We start from the raw sequence: 27690 nt of genomic DNA, 5'->3' as shown, positions 1-27690 counted from the left end.
ATGGGGATATTTTATTCCGTGCTTACCAAAACTTCTATGTGGGGCTGTGGACAAAGACTGGAGACTACCCAGAGTCTGACCTAGGGAGAGGCCAACTCGGATACCCCCCTATGTGCGTTCCTAGAAGCTAAGGACATTGAGGTAAGATCTTCCATGTGGGGAGAGGATGACGAGGACATATGGGGGACTTGGCAGGTTTGTGCTAAGAAGGAACATATCTCTCAGTCAAAATTCAAACATCTAAAAACTTCTCACATTATATTATTGAATGAATAGTTGATTGGCTGTGTTTGTGTATGTATGTATGTATGTATGTATGTATGTATGTATAAGTAAGTGTACGTGGGGATTCAGCTCTTTACTGCTACCACATAGGTTCCAGGGATTAAACTCAGGTCATTAGATTTGATGGCAAGTGTCTTAACATGCTAATACATCTTGCCAGATCCAAGAGATTTTATACTGTCCTTCAGTTCTTTTTGTTTGTTTTTTGTTTTGTTTTGTTTTTGTCTTGTTTTTCCGAGACAGGATTTCTCTGTGTAGCCCTGGCTGTCCTGAAACGCACTCTGTAGACCAGGCTGGCCTCCAACTCAGAAATCTGCCTGCCTCTGCTTCCTAAGTGCTGGGTTTAAAGGCGTACGCCACCATAGCCCGGCTCCTTCGGTTCTTTAGGTCATTATTTTTTGGGGTAGGGGGACAAATTCTCACTATGTATCACAGATTGGCCTAAACCCCACAAGCCTTCCCCCTTCCCGTCCTCCATGTACTGGGGTTGCAGGCGTGTCCCACTAATTGCAGCTGGATTTGTTTTGTGTGTTTCCTTTTGAGAGGTTTCGGTTGGGTCTGGTGCTTTTGCTGCAGATGCCACTGTCAGGATGGGGTGTCAGGGCAGAATGGCTTTTGGAGAACAGGAAAGGAAAATACTGAGGAAGCAAAACTTTATAAAGCAGCACTCTTTCTTGTGTACCCTCTAACCACACCATCCTGTGGGCTGTCACTTGGTCCTCCTGCCAATCTGGAGAACTTGGCAGGGCTGGGTCACCACCTCCCTCAGGGCTAACAGGATTTCTAGGCTGACATGATGACCCAGCTGATACAGAGTGGAGTGCCGAGAACCTCCCATGACAGGATGAAGGATCTGTGTGTCCCTGGCCCTTTTCAAGGTAGCAAGCAGCAGGGACCTGAACTATTTAACTATGTGTCATAAAGTCTGGAAATAAGATGAAAGCATGGGGCATCCCATCTTCTCTAGCTTGCAAAGCTTTGCTTCTTTTATAACCCCACCCCCCCACCCCCCATGCCATGGGGCCATGGGGTAAGAGAGTCTTCTTGTTGACCTCTATTCCAGCTTCAGGGAGCCTGAGGACATGAATGCTGAAGGAGAAGGGACTGATCTAATCTTTCACTATAAGGACAGAGAGTCTGAGTCAGGGAATAAATGAAGCCCCTCCCCCCTCTAGGTCTCCCTAACTTTAGCTCCCTCTGCACAGACAGAAAGACATGGCCTGGAAACAGACACCACTCCTGCTTTTGGTCTACATGGTAACAACAGGCAGTGGCCGGGACAGAACAGACCTACTCAACGTTTGCATGGATGCCAAGCACCATAAGACAAAGCCGGGCCCCGAGGACAAGCTGCATAACCAGGTTCTGCTGGAGTGTGGTCCTGATGGGAGGGTGATAGAGGGCAGGGTGGGGTTAGTGAACAGCCAGACACACCCACACCCTGAGCTCTTGTTGCCAGAGATGGCTTGGTGGAAAGTAGTGAGGTGATTTTCTGAGGGCTGTCCCCAGAAGAGGACATAGTGGTGGCAATGAAGCAGTTGATCATTAGAAGCCTCTAATTAGAGGCCATGTGATGATAATCGCTATATCTCTCAAATAAGGGCCTATGGAAGCACAGGGACTCACTCTCACAGGTTAGACACACCTGATTTTGTTGTTGTTGAGAGCATTGGTGTTTTGCCTACATATGTGTTGGATCCTCTAGAACTGGAGTTACAGACATTTGTGAGCTGCCATGTGGGTGCTGGGAATTGAACTCAGGAGCAGCCAGTGCTCTTAACCACTGAGCCATCTTTCCAGATTCCAACATGACTAGATTTTATGGTAGGGTTCAGGTAGGATTGTGGACAGATCCTCTAGAAATTGGAGGGTGAAAGACCACCAAAGAGATGGTTTCTACCCTCAATTCTTCAAGAGTGCCAAATGCATACGTGGGAAGACCCTCTGTGAGGACGGCAGTTCACGTGGTCTATAAGCATTTATGCCAACAGACAGAAGCTCAATGTAGCCTTTTTGTCACAGATATGTTTAGATCCTCTTTTATGTTCTGGAAAAAAAAATCATAGGTTAAAAACAAAAACCTGGCCAGGTGAGGTGGCACATACCTTTAAACCCAACACTCAGGAGGCAGAGGCAAGATCTCTGTGTTCAAAGCCAGCCTAGTCTACAAATTGAGTTCTAGGCCAGCCAGGGGTACAGAGTAAGACCCTGCCTCAAAAACAAGCAAGCAACAAAGCAAAACCGATTTGTAATTATTTATTTCATTGTATAACAGTTCATTTTATTATTGATTGCTATATCTCTCCCAGAAGGACTGATATATACATATATCATATGTGTGTGTGTATATATATATATATGTATATATATGGTATTGAACATAGAGCTGGAGAGATGGCTTAGCAGTCACAAGCACTTACTGCTGCTGCAGAAGACCTGAGTTCAGTTTCCAGTATGTACATGGCAGCTCATAACTACCTCTGAGGTACCATACCTACCAGGTCTAGAAGGGTTGATGCCCTCTTCTGGTACGTACATTCATGTACACACATAAATCTTTTAAAATGGTAAAAAAAAATAAAAATAAGAACACAGAATATGATATTTGAGCTTTATTACATGTGTTTTTCTATCTGTATATGTGTGACACACACACACATGCATAATCATGTGAACACACATATGTGTCATATAGTACATGTGTGGAGGTCAGAGAACTTTCAGGAGTCAGTTCTTTCTACCATGTAGGTCTGGGGTTGAACTCAGGTCATCAGGCTTTGTGGCAGGCGTCATTCTTCACTCATTGAGTCATCTTGTTGGCCTGTTTTTGTTGTTGTTGTTTTGTTTGTAAACAATGAAGCCAGTGGTGGTGCACACCTTTGATCCCAGCACGCAGAAGGCAGAGGCAGGGGATCTCTGAGTTTGAGGCCAGCCTGGTCTACAGAGTTCCAGGACAGATAGCCAGGGCTACACAGAGAAATCCTGTCTCTAAAATATAAAATAAAAGAGTAAGTGAACAAATGGAGCGACTGGTACCCCATGTAGACCAGCTATCAGGCTGGTGCCGAACTCACAGAGTCAGCTCCTTCTGTTTCTCAACTGTACTGCCGGGATTAAAGGTGTGTGTGTTCCATGTCATGCCTGGCTTATTTTGGAGTGGTATCTTTTTTTTTTTTTTTAAGATTTATTTATTCGGGGCTGGTGAGATGGCTCAGTGGGTAAGAGCACCCGACTGCTCTTCCAAAGGTCCGAAGTTCAAATCCCAGCAACCACATGGTGGCTCACAACCACCCGTAATGAGATCTGATGCCCTCTTCTGGTGCGTCTGAAGACAGCTACAGTGTACTTACATATAATAAATAAATAAAATAAATCTAAAAAAAAAAAATTAAAAAAAAAGATTTATTTATTCAATTTATGTATATGAGTACACTGTAGCTGTCTTCAGACACACCAGAAGAGGGCATCGGATCCCATTATAGGATTTTGTGAGCCACCATGTGGTTGTTAGGACTTGAACTCAGGACCTCTGGAAGACCAGTCTTAATCGCTGAAAGACCAGTCTTAACCGCTGAGCCATCTCTCCAGCCCCATTTTAGAGTTTTAAAAGATTCTTTGTTTGTTTGTTTGTTTGTATTTTGGAGACAGGGTCTTACACAACCCAAGCTGATTTTGAACTCAGGATGTGACTGAGGGTGACCTTGAACTCCTGATTCTCTTGCCTCTACTTTTTTTCCCCAGTGCTGGTTTTGTAAGCATGTGCCACCATGATGGGTATGTTTCATTTGTTTTTGAGATAGAGTCTCATCAATGCTATCTGGGCTGCTCTTGGATTCATGATCCTCCTCCATCCTCGGCCTCCTGAATTCTGGGATTACAAGGCATGTTGCCAACATGCCCAGCTGAAAAGAGTTTTTATAAAGTGTGAGAGATGCTTCATAAATGAGCTATTATCTCGAAGACAAGGCTCCTCTAGCTTCTTTCTTATACTGTGATGAGTATAGGAGTCATCCCATACTCTAGAGATGGGACTTCTGGGGGTCTAGGATAGAGGGGCCTTTGTGGTAAGTGTTCAACAGAATAGCCTGTGTGAAGCAGGGAAGAAGTGAGGACCAGGTGAAGCAAGGCTGGAAGGTGACATGCAGGACAGAGTAGGGTAAAGGGACTCAGCCCTGTGTCTTTCCCAACTAGTGTAGTCCATGGAAGAAAAATGCCTGTTGCTCAGTCAACACCAGCCAGGAGCTGCACAAGGATGACTCCCGTCTGTACTTCAACTGGGATCACTGTGGCAAGATGGAGCCTGCCTGTAAGAGTCACTTCATCCAAGACTCCTGCCTGTATGAGTGCTCCCCCAACCTTGGGCCTTGGATCCAGCAAGTATGGGTGCTTCCTTCACACACTTCAGAAAGGCTAACTAACCTTGGGCTCAGTCTCTTTAGCTGCCAACATTTCCTTTACCTAGGTGGACCAGAGTTGGCGTAAAGAGCGTTTCCTGGATGTGCCCTTATGCAAAGAGGACTGTCACCAGTGGTGGGAAGCCTGTCGTACCTCCTTTACCTGCAAGAGAGACTGGCATAAAGGCTGGGACTGGTCCTCAGGTAAGGACCTCGGGGTAGCGAGATGAATGTAGGGTTTGGAAAGGGGGAGATTAAAGATGTTTGGGGTGACCAGAGGTGAGGTTTGACCCTAGGTCTAAATGTCTGTGCCCACTATGATTCTGCCTGCAGGCATTAACAAGTGCCCAAACACAGCACCCTGTCACACGTTTGAGTACTACTTCCCGACACCAGCCAGCCTTTGCGAGGGTCTCTGGAGTCACTCCTACAAGGTTAGCAACTATAGCAGAGGGAGTGGCCGGTGCATCCAGATGTGGTTTGACTCAACCCAGGGTAATCCCAATGAGGACGTGGTGAAGTTTTATGCCTCCTTTATGACATCTGGGACTGTGCCCCATGCAGCAGTGCTTCTTGTGCCCAGCCTGGCCCCAGTGCTGTCATTATGGCTCCCTGGCTGAGAGGTCAGTCTTCTCTCTAGATTTCTCCTCTATCTACCCTTGGTCTGGTTCAACTCTTCAAAAAATAAGGAAGACTTGAGCCTGCTTCTACCCCTCTCCTATGTCATCCAGTTCCTGATCCATGTTGAGGGCTGGGGTTTCTACAACAATCATTTTCAATAAATCTATGACACATCTGGGCCTAATGAATTATTGTCACTGTGAGCTTGTGAGTGGGTGGGGACAGATCCTTTCCAGTCAGAGTAAATAGTGTTTCAATCCCCACCGTCACTATATAAATGTTCATTGTAAGTTTCCTCCTCCTAGAAGGTGGATGAACCGAGCGTCTGTGCTTCAGTAGCCTGTAGGAATCTAGTTGCTTCTCAAATAACAGGAAGATCCAGGATTTTTTAATTATATCATTCTCAAGCATTATCCCATCATGGGCTGAGAACATAACTCAGTTGGAAGAGTGCTTGCCTGGAGAGCTTGAGTCCAAGATGGGATATAAGAGACACTGTCTCCAACAAAAACAAAAATACATCTCAGGGGACTGGAGAGATGGCTCAGTGGTTAAGGGCACTGACTGCTCTTCCAGAGGTTCTGAGTTCAATTCTCAGCAACCACATGGTGGCTCACAACTATCTGTAATGGGATCTGATGTGTCTGAAGACAGCTACAGTGTACTCATATACATTAAATAAATAAATAAAATAATTAAAACAAGACAAAACACATGCCCTGTTCCTATCATGTGTCTGCTTAGCTCTGTTCTCAGCTTACAAAGGGGAGGCTGGAAACGGGAGTCCAGCAAAGATTCTGGAGAAAGGGGTAAAACTTCACACTGCCTACCATGATATAGATTGACTGGGTTGGGGTCCCTTGGATGAGGAGAGTCCATTAGGAAGTCAATCTGGAAGATACAGAAGAAACAAAAGCTTGCATTTCGCCCAGCGCTGTATCCTACTGATGAGGCCAAAAAAACCATTAGCGGTTTCCCAGAGGCAGAAGCACCCTCTAGCCTTCGGCTAAATTGTATTTGTGTTTATTCTGAGTGTGTGAGTGGGTGTGTGGGCTGCATGGATGACTTGGCACAGGTGTGGAAGTCAGAGGACAATAGGCAGGAGCTCTCTCCTTCCACCACATGGGTCCCTGGGGTTCAACTCAAAGTCTTCAGACTTGGCAAAAGCACCTTTACCTGTTAAGCCATCTCACCCCAATGACAGACACAGTCTTTAGCATCGCCGTCTTCTCAGGAAGCTGTAAATATATTGATTTTGGAGGGTCGTGACAGCTTTTCTCCAACTCATTCTCCTTTCTTTCTTTGAGGCCAGATCTCTTATGTAGTCTTGGATGGGCTGGAAGTCTAGACCAAGGAAGCTGGCTTACAAGTGGGTAGAGTCCCATTTGCTTCTGCCTCCTGAGGGTCGGGAATACAGGCATAGGAAAGTAAGACCCCACTGCACACCCCCGGGATCTGGGGTGGGCGTCCTCCATTCCCAGCGGGAGGAGCTGGGTACAGATTGGAGGATGTTATTTTATTTAAGCCCTGGCAGGACCAGGAGAAACAGGTAGGTGGGTGGAGGATCTCTGTTTTTGTATTTATCTGTTCTGGAAGGTCTCTACAGACCCGTCACGTCCCAGGCTTTGTTCTAGATGGGTTAAGCCAATGCAAATTGGCTTATCCTCTAAACAGAGGGAAACTCCTCTGGGCTGACCCCAGGCTTGGTCAACAGGTTCAATTTACCAAAGCGAAAGTTCTCACCCAGGTTAAAGGGATGCTCCTGACAGACTCTAGGAGTTAGTGGTTGTAGGCAAGCGGCTAGAGGCCTGCGCCTTTAAGGAGCCAGGGGGCAGAGGGGCGGGGCAGGAAGAGAAATCCTTGGAGACGCCACCACCATCCAGGTCTTTTTTTAGGGGGGAAATGGGGCGGGCCAAAGCCCTGTTTGGGTTCCGCCCCATCTTCTCCCGCCGGGTCCCCTTTTCCGCCCCAGGGGTAGGTGGATGGGAGGTCTTAGCAGCCTGAGTCTTAGGAGCTCCCTGCTCGCACCTGGCCTACGGAAGCGCAAGTTTGTTGATTTGGAGGGAGTAGCCGGAGCGGGGGCGGTGCTAATAATACCCGTTCAGTCCCCAGTCGCGCTTTACAGTTTACACAGCTGTCACCTTCGTTACTCCTTAATTAATAATAAAAATAGCCGCCGTCCCGGAGCGCACGCTGCATGCCAGGCCCTGAGCTTTACAGGCAGAGCCCCAATGAGCCCGCCCTCGTAACGTTACCCCAGTTATCGAAAGCGAGAAGCTCAGGCGCACAGAAGAGCCAAGGCTGTCCCGAGGTCACTCTGCGGGCGTGCGGCGGAGACCCGGACGCGGGCGGACGAGGCGGGGCGCGGGGCAGCCCCGGCTCCGGGGGGCGGGGCGCAGGCGGGGCGGAAGGCGCGGGGTGCGCGGTGGCGGCGGATGGCCATCTTAAGTGGCCGCGGGGAGTCCAGGGAGGCTTCCCCGGGCTAGGAGTCAACCCGAGTCGCCCTAGAGGTGGGGCCTGCGTTCGGTAGCTGAGGCTCTGAGACTTGAGGGAACTTTTTTTCCTAGGTAGTCTAGGGGGTCCTCCTGGTCTGGGACTGCAAAACCTGGGCCTGCGGGTGTGGGGCGTGGTGCCAGGCAATTTGGTGGAGATGGGGGAAGGGTTCTGCCAGGCTGGAGGGCCTGCGGGGACCGGTGCGTGAAAGGCTTGAAGATACAGGACCTCGTGCGCGCGCGTATGTGTGGGGTGGGGTATCGGATCTTGTGGGATCTTGTGGGATGTGTCAGGAATCGTTTTGGGGGGTTCAGGTCTGAAGGGGCTCTGACCTTATAGGAGTTACGAGAACTTGTTCTCTTGGATGATGGAGGTAGTAGTTGTGGATGTCTATCCTGGAGCCTTGCTTTGCGAACCTCGATCCCGCAAGGCTGTGGGGATGCCGAGTAGAAGAGATGTGTGTAGTAGAATCAGATTTGCATAGGGATTAGGGGTCATCTCATTGCGAATCGTTGGAAGGGTTGAATTCACCAGCGAGAACTTGGACTCACAAGTTGTCCCGGAGCGGGTACCGGGGAACTGAATCTTCTTGAGGTGGGGGGGATAAGATAATTGTGGGAGTTGGGTGGTGCTGGTCTTGCGGGTCCTGTAGGACTGTCGGAGCATCGTCCTTGCCGAGAGAGGCTGGGGGCAGGGGCGGCCCGGGCTCTGGGCCGAGTGGAGGGGGAGGGGACCGGCCAGCTCCTAGCTCCGTTCCCGCCCCTCCCCCGCCGCCTCTGAACAAACTTTTCTTTCTTTTCAAGTTGAGGCCGGCGCTGCGGGCGGCGGCGGCTGCGCGGAGATCCAGGCAGTTGGCGCGGCCAAGAGTGGAACCCAGATACCGGGTTCTCTCGGGCTGGTGGATCCTTAGTCCCGGGACCCGGGACCCGGACCCGGGCCCAGCCTCGACTTCAAGCTTCCCCGGGCGGATGGCGCGGAGCGGCAGGCATCGGCGGCGCTGAGCCCTGCGTGGGCCATGGCCTCAGTGTGTGGGACACCGAGTCCCGGGGGTGCGCTAGGCAGCCCGGCCCCTGCCTGGTATCACCGTGACCTGAGCCGTGCTGCTGCGGAGGAGCTCCTGGCTCGGGCGGGCCGCGATGGCAGCTTCCTGGTGCGAGATAGCGAGAGCGTGGCGGGGGCCTTCGCACTCTGCGTCCTGTGAGTAGGGCGGGCACGCGCCGAGTGTTCCTTGGTTGTGGTGGCAATCGTGGTAGTGGGGTGACTGTAGCTGTGGGGCTGCAGCCCTGTCTCCAGGGGAGACCTTGACTTTATCGCTGGGTGGAGGAAAGATACAGGGGAGCACTTCCTGCTGTGCCTGGAGCACTTTCTGAGGCCCGAAGCCAGAGTTCTGAAGCCCAGGGTGGGTGTGATGGCAAGAAATGGTGGCAGACGATGGTAGACCAGCTTAGACTTTCTCCCAGATGCACAGGGAAAGGATGCATGCTCTACATGAGTGCCGTTCGTTTTAAAAGCACTACAGTAGGGGGCAGAGAGACCAGTGTTTGGACGCCTGGGCAATTCTGCGGCTATATATGATTGTAGGGTGGGGTTGAATAGTGTGTGTTGGGAGGAAGAATTGGGGGAGGCAACAGGGTGAAGCTGTGTGGGACAGAACCTTCATTTTTTTTTTCCTTTCTTTTTCTTTCTTTTAAGATTTATTTTCTGTACACTGTAGCTGTACAGATGGTTGTGAGCCTTCATGTGGGTGTTGGGAATTGAATTTAGGACTTCTGCTCGCTCTGGTCAACTCTACTCACTCAGGCCCGCAGATTTATTATAAATCAGTACACTGTAGCTGTCTTCAGGCACCAGAAGAGGGCATCAGATCTCATGACGGGTGGTTGTGAGCCACCATGTGGTAGCTGGGATTTGAACTCAGGACCTTTGGAAGAGCAGTCAGTGCTCTTACCTGCTGAGCCATCTTGCCAGCCCTCAGGACCTTCATTTCATGAAACAATGAGTGAGTCTCTCTTGGCTCTGGATTGAGCTCTGGTTATCTGTCCGTGGATGAGTGCTGAGCAGCCTAAAGCTAGACTTGGCAGTTTTCTGAGTGGGCCTGGTTCTGTGGCTGTCCCCGGCAGCTGTGTGTGGTAATGGTTTGTAGTGTTCTTTCTGACCTGTACTCCCTGCCCCACAGTTCCACACTGAGTGGACCTCTGTGAGAGGCCTTAGGGGCTTGCGTTCAGATTTAGTAAAAATACTCTCAACCCATTTCCTGTCCCTTTCTCCTCCTTTTCTGATTGTCACTCATGGGATGGGGCTGTGGGCATTTGGTGGAGAGGAGACAAAGATATTGCTACATATTTGTCATACCTAAGATGACAAAGGATTTGGGGGCTCCAAAGGCTAGTAGTAGTGTTGACAGTGAGAAAGCTGGCCGAGACCGTTGACCTGCTGAGTGAGGGGTTCTGGGAACCTCTTGGCTTCTGCAACAAGTCAGAGGCCCTCCTAATGTGGAGAGACTAAAGCCAGACATCTTATGTCCATAAAAATCCCAAGACTCTGCCTCCTAGCTACCTCTAAACAGATCCCTTAATTAGGGAGGGGACAGGGCAGGTGCTGGATCAGCTGCTGAGTGGGAGGGGGACAGCTGAGGCTTTCTCTGAGTAAGGAACCATTGTCCAGTGAAGAGCGATCCTGGTTCCATTGTCAGGAGGAGTGTGTGTGTGTGTGTGTGTGTGTGTGTGTGTGTTTATAGGGAGGCAGATTTCAGCTCTCAGGAGCCTGGCAGAAGGGATCAGAAGTGGGTGGTTCCTTAGGTTTCCCAAACACATGCTTACCTATATACACATCACAGTACACAAAGAACATTCAAGACACACCCCTACCCTGACAGACAAACTAGCTTCTGCTCTCGTACTAGATACCAGCCAGCCCTACCTTTTGTTTGTTCTGTATCCTTGGGCAAATGATTTTTTCCTTCCTGAGCCCCAGTTTTCTCATCTGGAGAGTGGAAATATTAATGTATCTGCTATACAGTATGAATATGAAACGAGCTATGTGGAATGCATAACACAGTCAGGGTTTGGTTACTGGGATGTTCTTGTTGTCATAACTACAGATCCAGATACCACAAAGTAATGTACCCTGAGTCAGGTGGGGCTAGCTTTAGGGAGAAAATGACCTTGTGGCGTATGGTCCTCTCTGGAGCCAACACCCACTTCTGCCCAGCATAGACAGAGACCACAGTGCCTATTTGAGGTGTGGAGGCCAAGGGAGCCTTCCATCCCCCACTTAGTGTGTGTCTGGCTCAGCTGTCACCTGCTCAGCTGCTGCCGCCATCTGTCAGCACCCCTCTTGGCTTGGGGTTCCTAGAGGCTGAGTCTCCCATCGGGATCCCCTTTGGGTCATTCCAGTTTCTTGATGCTTGAGGAGAGAAAGCATAGCCCCCCACAATCCTCTGTAAAAATACCCCTGGACGCACCTAACCCCAGTGGAGTGAGACACCAACATAAACACAGACAGAGTCTCAGGCGTGTGTTAGCACATTGCCCATGCATGCAAATAAGAGCTAACTAGTCTTCTGAGGGCTTTTACTCTGGCGGGGGGCCCAGACTGGTACCACAGCCCAGAGGGGCTGTTTAGACAGCTGTAGAGGCCACAAAAGAGCTGCCTGTTGCGTCTGAGGCCCTGTGGTGGGTGTAGAATCTCTGTAGGTCTGGGACTAGGGAGGGGGGACCTGGTTATTTCTGTTCTTGTTGTCAATACTAAGAGGGTGGAAGTTGACTGGCCCCATCATTAACCCTCTGCAGGCTGGACAAGTGGTTTTAGAAAATCCAAGATGAGGGGCCTGTGGCTGAGCCTGGTAGCAGGCATAAGTAAGAAGACTGTAGCTTAGGGTTGACAAGTTCTGGTCTCTTCTTTGCCACTAGGTATCAAAAGCATGTGCACACATACCGCATTCTGCCAGATGGAGAGGATTTCCTGGCTGTGCAGGTAGGTGCTCAGACCTGTGACCTCTAATTTTGGTTTAGCCTCAGGCTTGGCGACCTGCTGGCTGACTCTCCCATCCTTGTTGGTTCAGACCTCACAGGGTGTTCCTGTGCGCCGCTTCCAGACCCTGGGTGAGCTTATAGGCCTATATGCCCAGCCCAACCAGGGTCTTGTTTGTGCCCTGCTGCTGCCTGTAGAGGGGGAGAGAGAGCCAGACCCACCAGATGACAGAGATGCCTCAGGTATTGCTCATCTTTCAGCATGAAAAAAAAAAAATCCCTTCCTTGGGCTGGGAAGATGGCTCAGTGGATAGAGCACCTGCTTTCATTAAATGCCAGGAGCAGGGTGGGGTTCAGGTCCTCACTCAGAACCCACCTAAAAGCTGGGTGGGTGTGGTGGCCTCGAGCAGGGGATCCCTTAGTATATAAATCAGGAAAAGTGTGATGGAGGAAGCCAGTTATCAATCTCGAGCCTAGACACACACGCGCGCACACACATATACACACATATGCACGCACGCACATGTATTCACATATGTGTAACACATATACATACATGCATGCATGCATAGTATATGCATATGCAAAGAGGAAAAGAAAACCCCTTCCTTGCCCCAGTTCTTTGACTCCTTGTCTCTTCCCATCCCCTCTTCCCAGGCCTACCTGCCCTGAAGTTCCATTTTCTTGTAATCACAATGCCCACTCTACCCTCTTTGCTGGGAAGTCTCTGATGGCTATGGCATATCCCTGTCACATAACAATGAGTTCACCCTGCTGTCCCACTGTTCCCTATCTACAGATGTGGAGGACGAGAAGCCCCCACTACCCCCGCGCTCTGGCTCCACCAGCATTTCTGCCCCTGTGGGGCCCAGCAGCCCCCTGTCAACCCCCGAGACTCCCACAACTCCAGCAGCTGAGAGGTGAGACCCCCCCCAGCCTCCTCTACTGAGCAGGAAGTTCCTTCTCTGAGAATTGTTTCCCCAGCTGAGTGATCATCTAAGCCCACCTCCTAGGGACCCCCATCTCAAATCAGCCCCAGAGAGAGATTCTCTGGCATGTTCTATTCTGCTTGCCTCCAATACTTGATGTGCTGGGTAGAGTAGGGTGCTTTGATAGTCAGCAGGACCTCCCCTGATTCTTCATCTCTCCTGGAAGCACTCCTAATGGACTCAGCACTGTGTCACATGAGTATCTGAAGGGCAGCTACGGGCTGGACCTGGAGGCTGTACGAGGTGGAGCCAGCAACTTGCCCCATCTCACCAGAACCCTTGTCACCTCGTGCCGAAGGCTACACAGGTACTAGGGATGGCTGAGCCTGTGGGCCCCATTCAGGTGTCAGACCTTGAACAGGAAGCCATCCACTGTGTCCTGACTTCTTCCACTGTACCCTGTTCCTATGCTGAAGGCCACAGAGAGTGTTACACTCTGTGCCATCTGAACCCACTGTCTCCCCTAGCGAGGTGGACAAGGTCCTGTCAGGCCTGGAGATCCTGTCGAAGGTGTTTGACCAGCAGAGCTCGCCCATGGTGACCCGCCTTTTACAGCAGCAGGTGGGACTGTAGGGAGGCCTCCAGGAGGTGGGACATACCTTGGAGCTGTGTGTGGGGTTTCTGCTTAGGAACCTTGTGTATTTCTATTTCTATTTCTCGCCGGCAGAGCTTACCACAGACTGGAGAGCAGGAGCTGGAGAGCCTTGTGCTGAAGCTATCTGTGTTAAAGGACTTCCTGTCAGGCATCCAGAAGAAGGTGGATGGACCTGCCCTTACATGCCCTGCAGGGACTAATCCCAGCATCCGAGGTGCCCCTCCCTGTCACATCCCTCACCTTTTCCTACTCTCTCTAGGCCCTAAAGGCACTGCAGGACATGAGCTCCACAGCACCTCCGGCTCCACTGCAGCCCTCCATACGCAAGGCCAAGACCATCCCCGTGCAGGCCTTTGAGGTACATGGCAGGTGGGGCCTCGTGGGGCAAAATGTAGCTGGAGTAAAGAGGGCCCCGCCTTTCTAAGGTCTTGTCAGCAGCCTTTCCACTCCTGGTTTACAGGTGAAGCTGGATGTAACACTGGGTGACCTGACCAAGATTGGGAAGTCCCAGAAGTTCACGCTGAGTGTGGATGTCGAGGGTGGGAGGCTGGTTCTGCTGAGGAGACAGCGTGACTCCCAGGAGGACTGGACAACCTTCACACATGACCGGAGTGAGCTAGGGTCAGAGTTGGGAGAAGTGAGCAAGGCAAGGCCCTCTGTCTGATAGCACAGGTGACCCCTCTTTCCTTCCCCTAGTCCGGCAGCTCATTAAATCCCAGCGTGTACAGAACAAGCTGGGTGTTGTGTTTGAAAAGGAGAAAGATCGGACCCAGCGCAAGGACTTCATCTTTGTCAGTGCCCGGGTGAGTTGCTGTCTGTGCCAGGGTGTTGGGGGCTACTGGAGTCTCCTTAGGATATCTCCTACTGGAATAGGAGGTGCAGGCCTGTCGTTCTTGGCAGGGAGTGTGTTGAGGGTAGATAGCACTCGTTAGTGCTTTCATACTGTGTGTGTAGTGGGGAACCTTAGGGAAGACCCTCCCTTCTTTCATGATGCCTGCTGCAAAGCAGGGTATCCCTGTGGAAGGGTGGGATTGCTGGGTACCTACTGTTTCTGACTGGCTACTGTGTGCCCTGTTCTCCCTCAACCTCCACTAGAAACGAGAAGCCTTCTGCCAGCTCCTGCAGCTCATGAAGAACAGGCACTCCAAGCAGGACGAGCCCGACATGATCTCTGTCTTCATAGGCACCTGGAACATGGGTCAGGCCCAGGCTGGAGTTATGGTGGGAGAGGAGGCTAGCTCTGGGACAGGGGCATGACCCACACCTCTGATTCCTGCTGCCTCCCCTCCACCTTCAGGAAGTGTACCACCACCCAAAAACGTGACATCTTGGTTCACATCAAAGGGACTGGGGAAAGCTCTGGATGAGGTCACAGTGACTATACCCCACGATATCTATGTCTTTGGGACTCAGGAGAACTCAGTGGGTGACAGAGAGTGGCTGGATCTGCTGCGTGGGGGCCTCAAGGAGCTTACAGATCTGGATTACCGTCCGGTGAGGGGGTTATCTTGCCTGGTCCCTTTTGTTATTTTTTTATTTTAAGATTTATTATTTATTATGTATACAGGGTTCTGCCTGCATGTATGCCTGAAGGCCAGAAGAGGGCACCCGTTCTCATTACAGATGGTTGTATGCCACCATGTGGTTGCTGGGAATTGAACTCAGGATCTCTGGAAGAGCAACCAGTGCTTTTAACCTCTAAGCCATTTCTCCAGCCTGCCTGGTCCCTTATTGTCACAGACCTTGTATTTTCTGCTTGACTTCATGACTAGCCCTGGGATGTATTGTTCTCATGGCTTTTCCTCTAAGCCCTGATGTTTCGTTTGGGAGACTGAACTTGAATTTCATGAGTTATTCATGCCACAGGAGAGGATGTTCTTGTTTACACTAGAAACGAATAGCAAGCCTTCCTAGTCCACGACTGACAAGATAGTATAGTTGATAGGCATTGGGAGTATAGGTAAGGGACCTCGGCCTGGGGCAAGGGTGACCCCACATTCTCTCCATAGATTGCTATGCAGTCACTATGGAACATCAAGGTGGCTGTGTTGGTCAAGCCAGAACATGAGAATCGCATCAGCCACGTCAGTACGTCTAGTGTGAAGACTGGTATCGCCAACACCCTGGGTGAGCAGGGCAGGTGGGCCCCTGTGGGTGAAAGGTACTTCTCTTCATGCCCCTGCCTCCTCTCCAGGGTCCTCCACTTTATGTGGTTTAGTTTTCTCATAAACAGGGTACTTTGAACTTTATATGTTCTCATTCTAAATCTCTTCCAGCCCCAAGAAAGATCACTAGGGGAGAGGTGGGTGTATGCATGTGCATATGCATGTGTGAACGTGTGTGTATGTGTGTGTGTGTGTGTGTTCTGGAGGAAGGGAAACACTGACTGTGTTGCTTGGAGGGATAGAGTACAGCTGGATTCCCTCTTTAGGTGACCCCTCTTCACCCTTCCTCTCTTTTGCCCTGACAGGGAACAAGGGAGCCGTGGGTGTGTCCTTTATGTTCAATGGCACCTCATTTGGCTTCGTGAATTGTCATCTCACCTCAGGGAATGAGAAGACTACCCGGTGAGAGGCACCATTTTTGTGTCTCCTTGTTTACCCTCCATTCTCCTGAGACCCATTCCTTTCCCCGTAGCCCAGCGCCTGACTTCCTCCATTCCTATCCTCAGAGACCCGCATTGTCTGAGGACTCCTCTTGCCTATGCCTGACCATGGTCCTGTCCCTACCTGCTTCCTCTATTTCTAGGGTCCCTCATCCCTGCCCCATCTTTGACCCCAAAGCCTTGCTACCTTTATGCTGTCCCTCCTTCCTGACTGTGGAGATCTGTCCTGGCTCCTCCATTGTAGGCGGAACCAGAATTATCTGGACATTCTGCGCCTCCTCTCGTTGGGTGATCGGCAGCTCAGTGCCTTTGACATCTCTTTGCGGTTCACTCATCTCTTCTGGTTTGGGGACCTTAACTACCGCTTAGACATGGATATCCAGGTGCCAGCAGGGCCTGGTGGGTGGCTATAAAGGAGGGCATTGGGAGGGAGTTTTGTATGGCCCTTCTCGAGAGGCAAGCCTCTGGTGCTTGTATCTGTACCCCAGGAGATCCTGAACTACATTAGTAGGAGAGAGTTTGAGCCTCTGCTCAGGGTGGACCAGCTCAACCTGGAGCGGGAGAAGCATAAGGTCTTCCTTCGATTTAGTGAGTGAGGGCCTGGCTATGTTCCTGGATGGTCCTGGGGTGTGGAGGATGCCTGGGTCTTTGGAGCTGTGGACTTCACGTGCCTTCTGCTTTCTTTAGGTGAGGAGGAGATATCTTTCCCACCCACCTACCGCTACGAGCGGGGTTCCCGGGACACATACGCTTGGCACAAGCAGAAGCCAACTGGGGTGAGTGAAAAATAAGGACTGGGGGAATCTCCCTCAGGTTTCAGGAAGTTAGCAGTGGGGCGTCAAGGAGCTGGGTTTCTGCATTTGCTACTCAAGCTTCTCTGGCTTCCCTGACGCCTTGGAAGGTGATGTTGGATATTTTGGGAATCCAAGGGAGAGGCAGGTGCTGGGTCCAGGAGCAGAGGAAGAGTAGGATTTTGTCAGTTCTGGGTGGGACCCATGCCAAGATCCCTAACTGACAGGACAGGGCTGATACGTTGCTATTCCTGCCACAGGTCCGGACCAATGTGCCTTCGTGGTGTGACCGGATTCTATGGAAATCCTATCCTGAAACCCACATCATCTGCAATTCCTATGGTCAGCGCCTTGTGACAGGATGATGGGAGACACTTGGGTGGTTACTATTCTGCCTCAGGAAGTAGGGGCAGAGAGCCGAGACGGAGTTCTCTTCTTGTGTCTGTCCCCCTAAATAGGTTGCACTGATGACATTGTTACCAGTGACCATTCTCCTGTGTTTGGGACATTTGAGGTTGGAGTGACTTCCCAGTTCATCTCCAAGAAAGGTACCTGTTCTGACATAAAGATGCGTGGGGGGCATAGACAGGGGCCTAGTGGAGTGATGGGTTTGTGGAGTGGACCGACCACACCTAGGTGTGTGTGTGTTCTTATGAACACAGAAGTGGTTCTGAACCTATTGATATATGAGGCTGTTTGTGCCTCTCTCATCATCGGAGGAATGGCATACTGGTATGTTTGTATCTGTCACACATGTGCCTTGAGTATGCCTGCAGATGTGGCATGGTGTTGACAGATAAGCCTAGAGACACTCTGGTCCTCACATCCACGTCCTCTGACATGAAACTTCCATGCTTGGCATGTTTTCTTTTTTTTTAAGATTTATTTGATTTATATGCGTACACTGTAGCTGTCTTCAGACACACCAGAAGAGGGCATCAGACCCCATTACAGATGGTTGTGAGCAACCATGTGGTTTTTGGAAATTGAACTCAGGACCTCTGGAAGAGTAGTCAGTGCTCTTAACTGCTGAGCCATCTCTCCAGCCCTTAGCATGTCTTTCTGTATAGATTTGTAGGTCTTGCTATTAGTTTAGGATTGGGAGATTCCTCTTTGCCTTATCTTTGGATCGACTAGGACCCCTCATCTGTCTGTCCAAAATGTCAGCATCCTGACTCTTCTGCCCACAATTCTTAGGTCTCTCTAAGACCTCAGATCAAGCCTACATTGAGTTTGAGAGCATCGAAGCCATTGTGAAGACAGCCAGCCGCACCAAGTTCTTCATTGAGTTCTATTCTACCTGCTTGGAAGGTCAGAGGGGGCCGTTGCTGGCTGTGGGGCACGAGAGAATGGGGTGTCAAAGGCTGCCCAGAGTGGTCAGCCCTAGTCATGTCCTCCCACTTCACCCCAGAGTACAAGAAGAGCTTCGAGAATGATGCTCAGAGCAGCGACAACATCAATTTCCTCAAGGTGCAGTGGTCCTCCCGCCAGCTGCCCACGGTGAGGCTATAGCCTGGGCCCACACACCGAGGGGCTCTTTGGGAGGAGGGTGAGGCTGGAGGGGATGCCAGTGTGTGGTTTTGCACACAAGGATAAGGAAAGTTGTATCTTTGGGAGCTGTGGAGCCAAGTTTTAGTTTGCTTATTCATTTATTTAATAAATGCTTCCAGAACCTTTGGTAAATGTCTAATATTGTCCACTGAGGACATAGAAAATTAACTGTAATGATGTAAAATGCTTTGAAAGGGCTATGTCTGTCAGAGTGAACATGGACAAGCCTTAGGGCAAGGACTGGGGCAGGGATTGCTATGGGAAGGGTGAGATGGGGCATCTAGGGGATTATTCCTCACTGGGCCTCTGTTCCTCAGCTCAAGCCAATTCTGGCTGACATTGAGTACCTGCAGGATCAGCATCTCCTGCTCACAGTCAAGTCCATGGATGGCTACGAATCATATGGTGAGAGACGAGAAGTAACCGGGGGTACAAGAAACCAGGTAGCTCCCTAGAAAGGTCTGACAGTTTGCTGGTCTGTTGCATCTCCTCCTTAGGGGAGTGTGTGGTTGCACTCAAGTCCATGATTGGCAGCACGGCCCAGCAGTTCCTGACCTTCTTGTCCCACCGCGGAGAGGAGACAGGCAACATCCGTGGCTCCATGAAGGTGCGGGTGCCCACAGAGCGCCTGGGCACCCGTGAGCGGCTCTATGGTGGGGGTTCCATTGGGCAGGGTGTGGGTGGGGCATGCGATGTGGTGGTGTGGGGCAGGTGTAGGAGGAGCAGACCCAGGGTGGCAGCCTGTTGGAATCCTGTGGTCCTGGAAAGTTCTGCAGCCTTGACTGAGTTGGGTCTACCCTGAGGAATAACTAGGAAGGGACTAGGTATTTCCAATATCCATTAAGATTCCTGGGATTCACCATCCCAAGTCCTCTCTGTTTCCCTTCTCTGTGTTTCCCCAGAATGGATTAGCATTGATAAGGATGACACAGGAGCCAAAAGCAAGGTTCCTTCAGTGTCAAGAGGCAGCCAGGAGCACAGGTGAGCTGGGTTTATGTTCTCCCAGGAGGGGACATTTGGGAGTCCCTCATCAGCCCCACATCGTCTTTTCTCTGTTCTGAACTCCATGCAGATCTGGGAGCCGCAAGCCAGCTTCCACAGAGACCTCCTGTCCACTGTCCAAGTTGTTTGAAGAGCCTGAAAAGCCACCACCGACTGGCAGACCCCCGGCCCCACCACGGGCAGTTCCTAGGGAGGAGCCCTTGAACCCAAGGTGAAAGAAGAAACCTGCTCTCCCCTGAGTTTACGTTACTATGCCTGGCTGTCAGGGCTGAGTGCTCTGACCTCTGAGTTAAAGGGAACCCAATGAGTCTTTTCTCTCAGCTCTGCCTTGGATGTAGATATTGGTCCTGGAGCTGGGCAAGGTGCCAAGCCCTGTAAATCCCAGTATTTGGGAGATGGGGCAGGAGGAAGAGATGTTCACAGTCACTTAGCTACAACTGAACCCAACGAACAGAACAAATGAACAAGTACAAACAAAAAAGGACATAGCTTGAGGTTATTTGAAGGTGGCCCAGGCTCACCCTGAGACTTCTTAGGGTCCATCTTATGAGGCTGAACCCAACAAAAGGCCCCGATGTTAAATGGGCTCATGGCCCAACAATTGAGAACTGCTTCTTGCTAGATTTATTTATTTATTTATTTATTTATTTATTTATTTATTTGGTTTTTCTTTTTTTTTTTTTAAATGAAACAAATGTTTTTTTTTTTTCCCCCTGCTTCACTTAGTTCCCACATTGTTCGCCGGGAGCCATGTGCTTCATTTAATTTCTTAAATGAGCCATCTCACCAGCCCCTATTTGGTTTTTCGAGACAGGGTTTCTCTGTATAGCCCCGGCTGTCCTGGAACTCACTTTGTAGACCAGGCTGGCCTCGAACTCAGAAATCCGCCTGCCTCTGTCTCCCAAGTGCTGGGATTAAAGGCATGCGCCACCACTGCCCGGCTGCTAGATTCTTTTTCTTTCCAAGACAGGGTTTCTCTGTGTAACCCCCTGGCTGTCCTGCACTTGCTTTGTGGATTGTTCTTTTTAGATGTCCATTTGCAAAGGTTCCAAGAGTGTGGGCAAGAAAGAAATTGAGAAGTTTGTTTCTTAAGTTTCCTAAATCTAATGGGCCAGGAAACTTACTCCCACATAGCAATGTCCTGGGCCTGGACATCCTAAAGAACACCCCTTTCCCAGCACTCTGGAAGATTAAGGCAAGAGGATTGAGAGTTCGAGGTTAGCCTGGGCTAAATCGTGAGGGCCTTAGGAGGGCTTTGCAGAGGATTCTCTCCTGGAGGCTTTTCTGATCTCTAGTCACCCTTCTCAGGCTGCTGTTACCCGTTTGAGGTTACGTTTCCATTATAAGGTTTCCGTTATAAAATCATTAAAGAACAGAGAGAGAATGTAAGTGGGGAAAGGAGGTAGGGTTTTACCTTCACCACTATGCCTCAAGGGCTTGGAGAGAGCAAGTGACTTACTCAAGGTCAAGTGCCAGTCTGGGAGCAGGGCAGGCCCTTGTCACTTCTCCCCAGCTCTCTCCCCTGCACCCACTGCCCTTACCTTGAGTCCTTTCTGTTCCCCATCCAGGCTGAAGTCAGAGGGGACACCTGAGCAGGAAGGAGTAGCAGCCCCCCCACCCAAGAACAGCTTCAATAACCCCGCCTACTACGTCCTTGAAGGGGTCCCACATCAGCTGCTGCCCCTGGAGCCACCCTCACTTGCCAGGGCCCCTCTCCCACCTGCCACCAAGAACAAAGTGGCCATCACAGTGCCTGCTCCTCAGCTTGGGCGCCACCGGACCCCTCGTGTGGGGGAGGGAAGCTCATCAGATGAGGACTCTGGGGGCACGCTGCCTCCTCCAGATTTCCCACCTCCACCACTGCCAGACTCAGCCATCTTCCTGCCCCCTAACCTGGATCCTTTGTCAATGCCTGTGGTCAGAGGCAGAAGTGGGGGTGAGGCCCGTGGCCCACCACCTCCCAAGGCCCATCCAAGACCACCACTACCGCCTGGCACCTCACCTGCCAGTACTTTTTTGGGAGAGGTCGCAAGTGGGGATGACCGGTCTTGTTCGGTACTGCAAATGGCCAAAACACTCAGTGAGGTAGATTATGCTCCAGGGCCTGGACGCTCAGCACTCCTCCCCAACCCCTTGGAATTGCAGCCTCCCCGAGGGCCCTCGGACTATGGCCGGCCCCTCAGCTTCCCTCCACCCCGCATCCGGGAGAGCATCCAAGAAGACTTGGCAGAGGAGGTGTGTTAGACTGGAGCTAGCTGGTTATGCGTACCTGATAGGTGTTCCTTTATTCCACTCAGAACTCACTGGTGTCTACAGCCCCCTTTGCTTGTAGCTGGATAATGGGCCTTTTGGGGGACACATGGGTAGAATGTGGCTGTTTGCATGTGTTTCTGTGAAGAGCCCTTAGTTCTACCCCCTAACATGCCCTATTCCCTTAGGCTCCGTGCCCGCAGGGCGGGCGGGCCAGCGGGCTGGGAGAGGCGGGCATGGGTGCCTGGCTGCGGGCCATCGGCTTGGAGCGCTATGAGGAGGGCCTGGTGCACAATGGCTGGGACGACCTGGAGTTTCTCAGGTGGGGGCGGGGCTGGAGGTGGATAGGGCGGGGTGTGTGGCCGCAAGGGTGGGGTTTCGGGCCCTTTAGGACCTCCTAGCCCATCTCCCAGCCTCTCTTATTCCTGCAGTGACATCACTGAGGAAGACCTTGAGGAAGCTGGGGTGCAGGATCCTGCTCACAAGCGCCTTCTTCTGGACACCTTGCAGCTCAACAAATGATTGCAGAGATTCTGCCCAGCTGCAAAAGCGGAGCTGGACCGGCACGTGCAACCAGGGTTGAAAGTTCGGAGCGGTGTGGCCGTGCATCTCTATTTATTGGGGATCAGAGTTCCCTACTGCCCAGTTGTTTGGGACGTTCTAGTTAGAACATCGTGCTCCCCACCTAGCTTTTAGGCCCAGGGTCGGTGGGGTTAGTAGCTTGTGGTGATTGTGAAGCTCAGTGGTTACGCTGGTGCAGACACCACCTTGCCTCAGGGTTGTGCGTGGGGTATGGTTGGGCACACCTGGGTCCTCACTTCCACTGATGTTTTCACCTCCCTCCCTCGGGTCAGAACCACAGGGGAAGAGTTCCTTACAGCTCCTACTCTGGGGACATCCATCCGTCCGGAAATGAAGGAAGAGCCCAGTACCTGGCTGGATTTATTTAAGTTTTTCTGTGTGGGTTTTGGGAAGGGAGGGCACGTTAATTTTATTGGGGTGGGGCAGGACCTCGGCCATAAAATGCCAAATTGCCTAGTTCTGGCTGTTCCTCTGGTTCGAAGAAGCGCCCTTGCCCAGGGAACGCGTGGCTGCCTGCGGATAGAGGGAGGGAGCCTGTCAGGTTGCCACCGCATCAGAGAACAGTGCTGCAGTTTATCCCACCTTGGGTACTCAGAAAGGTTGTCGGCTTGTTGTCTTCAATAAATTAAGTTTTATTTGGATTGAGCAAAATCACCTTAATAAATTACACGTTTTTCAAAGAAAAAATAAAGGAAAAGGAAAACCATTTTGTTCCGTTCCCCGATGGCTCTTCCCTTCTAGTGTCTAACCTCTGCGCCATACTGGCTAGGGATGGGAGGTGACTCGTTAAGGGTGGGATTGGTGATGGGACTCTTCAGGTTGCTTGATTTCAAGGAGTGAGTGGCCCAGCTAGCTGAAAAGTCTAGGAGCTGTTGGCTCGGCTTCTTAGGACCCTTTATGATTGGGCACTGAGTGAGGGACAAGTGTAATTTGATCCCTGTTCCTAAGAAAACCTAGCAAGAAAGGGCTTCCGGCCGCCCTGGAGGGGCGGCACGGTGATAAGTACTCCAGACCAGAGTGGCCCTGGCTTGTTTTACCACGAAGGGGGGCCAGGTCTAGGGATCAGACCCTGGGTAGTGGGGACCACGGGGAGCTTCCAGGCAGGCTGCCGGGATAGGGAGGGATAATGCCTGGTCCAGAAGGGGAGGGGTGTCTCTCACGGGGCAGGCTGGTTGCCTACAGACGCCCGCGGCTAGAAGAGGTTTGTCTTCAGGGCGGGGCCGGGCTTCCGGTGAAAGGAGGACAGAACTCCAGAGAAGGGACCTGGCCCGGGTTCCGCCGGCTGCCAGGCCTTAAGCAGCTCTGCTGCACCCGTGCCGGGGCCGCCACCCCCACCGCCCGCCACCCCTGCCCACAACGCGCCCTTGAGCGGCTGGGGCCCGGGCCCGGAGCCCAGCGGGGCGGGCAGAGGGCTGGGGCTCAGGCGCGGGCTGGCCAGGCTGGGTGCAGGCGGCGGCGGCAGCGACGCGGTGCTGTCGGGCGTGGGGCTGCACGTGGACTCCTTGGAGTCGTCGTCCTCCGACGAGCAACGCGCCTCGCCCTTTTTGGCGCCCGTCGCTCCCGCCGCGCCTTTGGCGCTGGCCGCGCGCTCCTGTTTGCGGAACTTGGCCCGGCGGTTCTGGAACCAGACCTGTAGGCACAGGGGCCAGTTAGCCCAGAGGACGGTCACACGGGACACCTCTGTCCCAGGCCTCTAGGCGCGTGTAAGACCTCCGACCAAATCTATAGACTTCCACCCTCCACCGCTCCACTCGGCGCCACTTCCATTCTTCCCGTCTTTGGTGCCCCAACAGGCCCTTGGGTTTTTGTCCTTAGGATCTGCTCACCTCCCGTGGCTTCCCTGCATTTTGGTCTCTTGGAGGGAGCTCTAGTCAATCTTATCACCCTAGCCCTTCTATTTAGGAAGCTGGGGCATCCCACTTGGAGCATCCTAGGACCCTGAAGAGTGGGTCGGGGCGCTAGGAGGACCATTTGTATAGGGTCCCCCTGTCAAAACGGGCCAGCCGGATTTGTATACCCAAGTTTCTCTCGTCCGACCTGCAGCCGTCCCAGACTTAAACTTTCCTAAATCAGGAGTCAGTCGTCTGACTCAGGTACATCATCTAGAAGTACTTATTGGCCTGGTCAACCCAGCCGACTTGCTTCCTAGCTTCAGGGTAAAAATTCATAAACCTCCGATTTAGCGAGGGGAAATGTAGGAATATGGAGTCGGGGGCAAATTGTAGCGACCCTGCTCCGGTCTTTTAAGTCCCCACGTTCCAGCCCCGCTGTCTCCCTTGGCTGCTCAGCCACACCCGTACTGTCTTGGCTTGCAGGCTCCAGCACCCTCCTCTAGCAAGCGCGTGCACAGCACGTGTATCCACGCACCTGCACGCGAGCCTCAGTGAGGTCGATCTTGAGCGCCAGTTCCTCGCGAGTGTAAATGTCGGGGTAGTGGGTCTCGGCGAAGACGCGCTCTAACTCCTTGAGCTGAGCACTCGTGAACGTTGTGCGGATGCGCCGCTGCTTGCGCTTCTCATGCAGGCCGGACGGCTCCGGGAAGAACTTGTAGGGAACTGCGGGTGCGTGTGCGAGGGCAGGGGCAATGAAAGTGGAGGGCGTGAGAAGCTGATCTCAGTCCCTACACCCCTGTGTCCCGCCCTAGAGGAAATCTCATATAACCCCTCCCTCCCTCCCCTCGATTTGGTCCTCAATAGCTTCCTGTCAATGCCCCTAAGGCTGAATCATCAAGGGACTTAAGAGTTCCCAGAAACAAATCAGAGGCTCCAACTAAGGGTTCGTCCTCATTTTCCCCACTTTCTTTCAACCCCTACCACTCCATTGGCCTCTCCCAGCCTCCTACCCTCACGGTGGCGTTTCTCCTTAGGCACTCTTCCTGGGGAACTCTAGGTCCTGTTCTCTGATCACAGGAGCAGGGTATGTCTGCATCAGCACCAGAGTATCCCCACTAACCAGTCTCTTGGCCTTGGCTAACTAACCAGTCTCAGGGCCTTGGCTAACTAACCAGTCTCAGGGCCTTGGCTAACTAACCAGTCTCAGGGCCTTGGCTCTGCCACTGAGATTCTCCAGGAAGGTCTACTTTAGCCTCTATGTACCGATGGGGCTCCCTTTCTCCTCACCCCATCTCCTCAGCCCATGTCTCTCTTTCCCAAGCTTTCCCCCCTCAGTCCTGCCTCTCCTCCCTGGTCCATATTCTTCTCTAGGTATTTCTATTCCTCTGCCTCCATCTGAGTCTCTCTTCAACTTTCCCCTTCTGGATCCACTGTTCTTTGTGCCTACGAAGACCGCTTCGTATTCCTTCTTACTCAAGTTTTTCTATTTTCTTTGTCCCCTTTCTCCCACTCAGTCATCTCTGTCCCACTTCCTCTAAGTCCTATCCTAGCCCCTCCCTCACCATCTTCCAACACCTGACTCAGACACCACCTCTAAATCCTTGTATCTAAGTCTGGTTTAAATTTCCATGTTTTTCATGGGGTCCCATTTTCCCAAATTCTTCTCTTCCGCACTCCATCTTTCTTTCCCTCTCGAGTATTTGTTTTCAGGCTCGTTTGGTCCCCATCTTCCATAATGTGTGTTCCCACCATCTGGTTCTTATCTCTGTTTTAAAACACTACGTACCCATTTCTCTCGGGGTCTCCATTTGTGTTTCCATCTCTCCGTACCTTATCCCATCCACAGTCTCACAGACCCTTTTCTCAAGGGTCTATCTCCCTATTTCTTGTTCCCATTTATGGGATCCCCATCCTGGCCTGGTCCAGCACCACCAGTCTTCCAAACCCCATTTTGGTCTACGGCCGCCTCTTACTGGTCATTATTTCTCTAAATTAAGGTATCTCCCCAACAAACCCCAGACCTCCTTTCAGGTTCCAGTGATCTTTGGGGGTGGGGGGACTAACCGGGTGGGGCATGCTGGGACACTAACTGAAGGCATAGGGATACCTAAAAGGCTAAATGACGTTGAGGGTTTGGACTGGGACTTGCTTGGATCAAAGGACTCGAGGGTGGAGGATCTGCTCCTGGGATTTCCAGGGCTGTCGTCCGGGATGAGGGAGAAATGTGGAAATGAAAGTGGTCCAAATGATAGAGGCTCCTTTTCTGTGGCTATGGGAACAGCTTTTTTTTTTTTTTTTTTTTCTGCTGGTGCAGTAAGGTTTGGGCCCAGGCAGGATAGGTCTAAGACAGGGCAAGGTGAGGCTGGAAAGAAGGAATCAAGGCTGTGGGAAGGATGCCATCTGGGCAGCTCAGCGGCAGCAGGGATCTTTGTTGAGGGTGGCATCACCCAGGACACAGGTGGTAAGAATGAGAGTTGGCTGGACTGCGCTGGAAGCCAATTCTGAGGATTCAGGGAATGGAGAGGTTTGGTGGTCACCTTTGTAGGTGGGGAGGGAAGGCCTAATGAGAGGCCTAAGACTGGACCTGTTTCTTTGATACGAAAGGCACAGGGTAGGGGGTTGGCATTGAGAAAGAGGAACCGGAGGAACAAGAGGGTGCGGCTCATCCCTGCCAAGAAGAAACTCCTATTACCGGGGGTCTCAAAGTACACTGGAGGAGTCTAGCCAGTAGCATGGGTAGGGGTGGCTTGTGGGTTCAGTCACAATTACTTGCAGAGTAGGAAAGGTAGTTGGGGTTTCATGGGGTTTGGAGGTAGGGTTGGGATGGGACTGCGCTCACCTGCCGAGTAGGGTGCGGGCTGGTGGTCGCGTAGGGCGCCAAGCGCACAGTTGGAGGAGCCGAGCGCGGGGCAAGGTGGCCCCGCGGCGGGGAAGGCAGGCCGCAGGGGACTGTATTGGAAGCCTCCAGGTTGGCTGCAGGCGCCGAAGTCACCGTAGGCGGACGCCTCCATGGCCGCCACGCACGAATCGTACGAATTGAGGTAGGAGTAGTCCATCGGCCCGAGGGGGCGGGGGCGGGGGCCGGGCAGGGCCGGGTCTGGTTGGGGTCGGGGTCCCGGGCTGGGTGGAGTTCGGGATGGAGATTCGAGCTCCAGGCGCAGAGGACCTGAGACCCGCTCTGAGCGCCCGAGAGTCCGCCCGCCCCGTCGCGGCCCGCACTCTGCCCCGGTGCAACGCAAGTGCAGTGCCGCCAGCCCGCGCGCCTTTTAACGCGCAGGACCCCGCGGAGGGGGCGAGGCGGGGCGAGCTCAGCGGGGCGGGGCCTGAGCGGCCCAGACCCCGCCCCTAGCCACCTCGGGCCCCCCACCCCAAAGGTCCTCCCTCTTAGGGCTCCCGAGGTGCAGGCGGAGCATCGTGGGACCCCAACCCGAGAGTCCCTTATCCTGTCCCAATCCGGCCTAGACCTTCGATCTCTACACAACATGCCCAGCAGGAGGGTCCCGACCTCGTTCCTGGGCCTCCCACCTGCGGCCCCGTGGAAGCTAGGGAGGCAGGCCCCGCGGTGCTGGTGTGAAGAAGTTAATTCAATTCTACCAGATAACCGAATTATTCCGATCTGGCCCTTCAGCCCCGCCCCCAGCTAGGTCCTATCCCTGCGAGGACTGCCGAGGCTGCCCTGGAGTGAGGGGGATGGAGACAGGGATGAGAAAGAGACAGGAGCCTGGGACA

The 27690-nt window shown here is 52.2% G+C and overlaps 3 protein-coding genes and 1 long non-coding RNA gene across 8 annotated transcripts; 2 read left to right on the top strand and 2 right to left on the bottom strand.

Annotated features, from left to right (window-relative positions):
• Window positions 1-5488, top strand: Folr2 (folate receptor beta). 2 transcript variants are annotated; one of them, XM_021166092.2, is made up of 5 exons: window positions 1-141; window positions 1495-1647; window positions 4477-4662; window positions 4748-4883; window positions 5013-5488. In XM_021166092.2, exons 2-5 carry the CDS (start codon window positions 1501-1503, stop codon window positions 5297-5299), a joined length of 756 nt encoding a protein of 251 aa, XP_021021751.1. In that variant the 5' UTR covers window positions 1-141; window positions 1495-1500; the 3' UTR covers window positions 5300-5488. The 2 variants fall into 2 exon arrangements, with proteins under 2 accessions (XP_021021751.1, XP_021021750.1); XM_021166091.2 differs by having other exon boundaries at window positions 1491-1647.
• LOC110297347 lies at window positions 2530-7618 on the bottom strand. The gene is made up of 3 exons (XR_002378275.1): window positions 7329-7618; window positions 6477-6698; window positions 2530-3273 (listed from the first exon to the last, which is right to left on the bottom strand). It is a non-coding gene; the product is annotated as an uncharacterized LOC110297347 (long non-coding RNA).
• Inppl1 (inositol polyphosphate phosphatase like 1) lies at window positions 7523-22835 on the top strand. 4 transcript variants are annotated; one of them, XM_029479635.1, is made up of 29 exons: window positions 7523-7611; window positions 8597-8990; window positions 11705-11768; window positions 11857-12007; window positions 12564-12684; window positions 12920-13060; window positions 13221-13314; window positions 13421-13510; window positions 13608-13706; window positions 13809-13959; window positions 14045-14151; window positions 14444-14546; window positions 14646-14842; window positions 15358-15475; window positions 15819-15915; window positions 16198-16336; window positions 16442-16541; window positions 16641-16729; window positions 17005-17086; window positions 17203-17292; window positions 17942-18055; window positions 18156-18244; window positions 18613-18700; window positions 18793-18948; window positions 19198-19276; window positions 19368-19508; window positions 20866-21532; window positions 21736-21869; window positions 21979-22835. In XM_029479635.1, exons 2-29 carry the CDS (start codon window positions 8809-8811, stop codon window positions 22067-22069), a joined length of 3774 nt encoding a protein of 1257 aa, XP_029335495.1. In that variant the 5' UTR covers window positions 7523-7611; window positions 8597-8808; the 3' UTR covers window positions 22070-22835. The 4 variants fall into 4 exon arrangements, with proteins under 4 accessions (XP_029335495.1, XP_029335494.1, XP_021021747.1 ...); XM_029479634.1 differs by lacking the exon at window positions 7523-7611 and adding an exon at window positions 7717-7810; XM_021166088.2 differs by lacking the exon at window positions 7523-7611 and adding an exon at window positions 7717-7867.
• On the bottom strand, window positions 22741-27196 carry Phox2a (paired like homeobox 2A). Its single transcript, XM_021166089.1, has 3 exons — window positions 26801-27196; window positions 24497-24684; window positions 22741-23759 (listed from the first exon to the last, which is right to left on the bottom strand). The coding sequence occupies exons 1-3, from the start codon at window positions 27015-27017 to the stop codon at window positions 23322-23324; spliced, it is 843 nt and encodes a 280-aa protein (XP_021021748.1). The 5' UTR covers window positions 27018-27196; the 3' UTR covers window positions 22741-23321.
• Window positions 27197-27690: the final 494 nt, after the last annotated feature.

This window comes from Mus caroli, chromosome 7 (genome assembly GCF_900094665.2).
Source record: "Mus caroli chromosome 7, CAROLI_EIJ_v1.1, whole genome shotgun sequence".
NCBI lineage: Eukaryota > Metazoa > Chordata > Mammalia > Rodentia > Muridae > Mus > Mus caroli.
The sequence above is the reverse complement of the archived record's forward strand: the minus strand, read 5'-3'. Positions and strand labels throughout refer to the sequence as shown.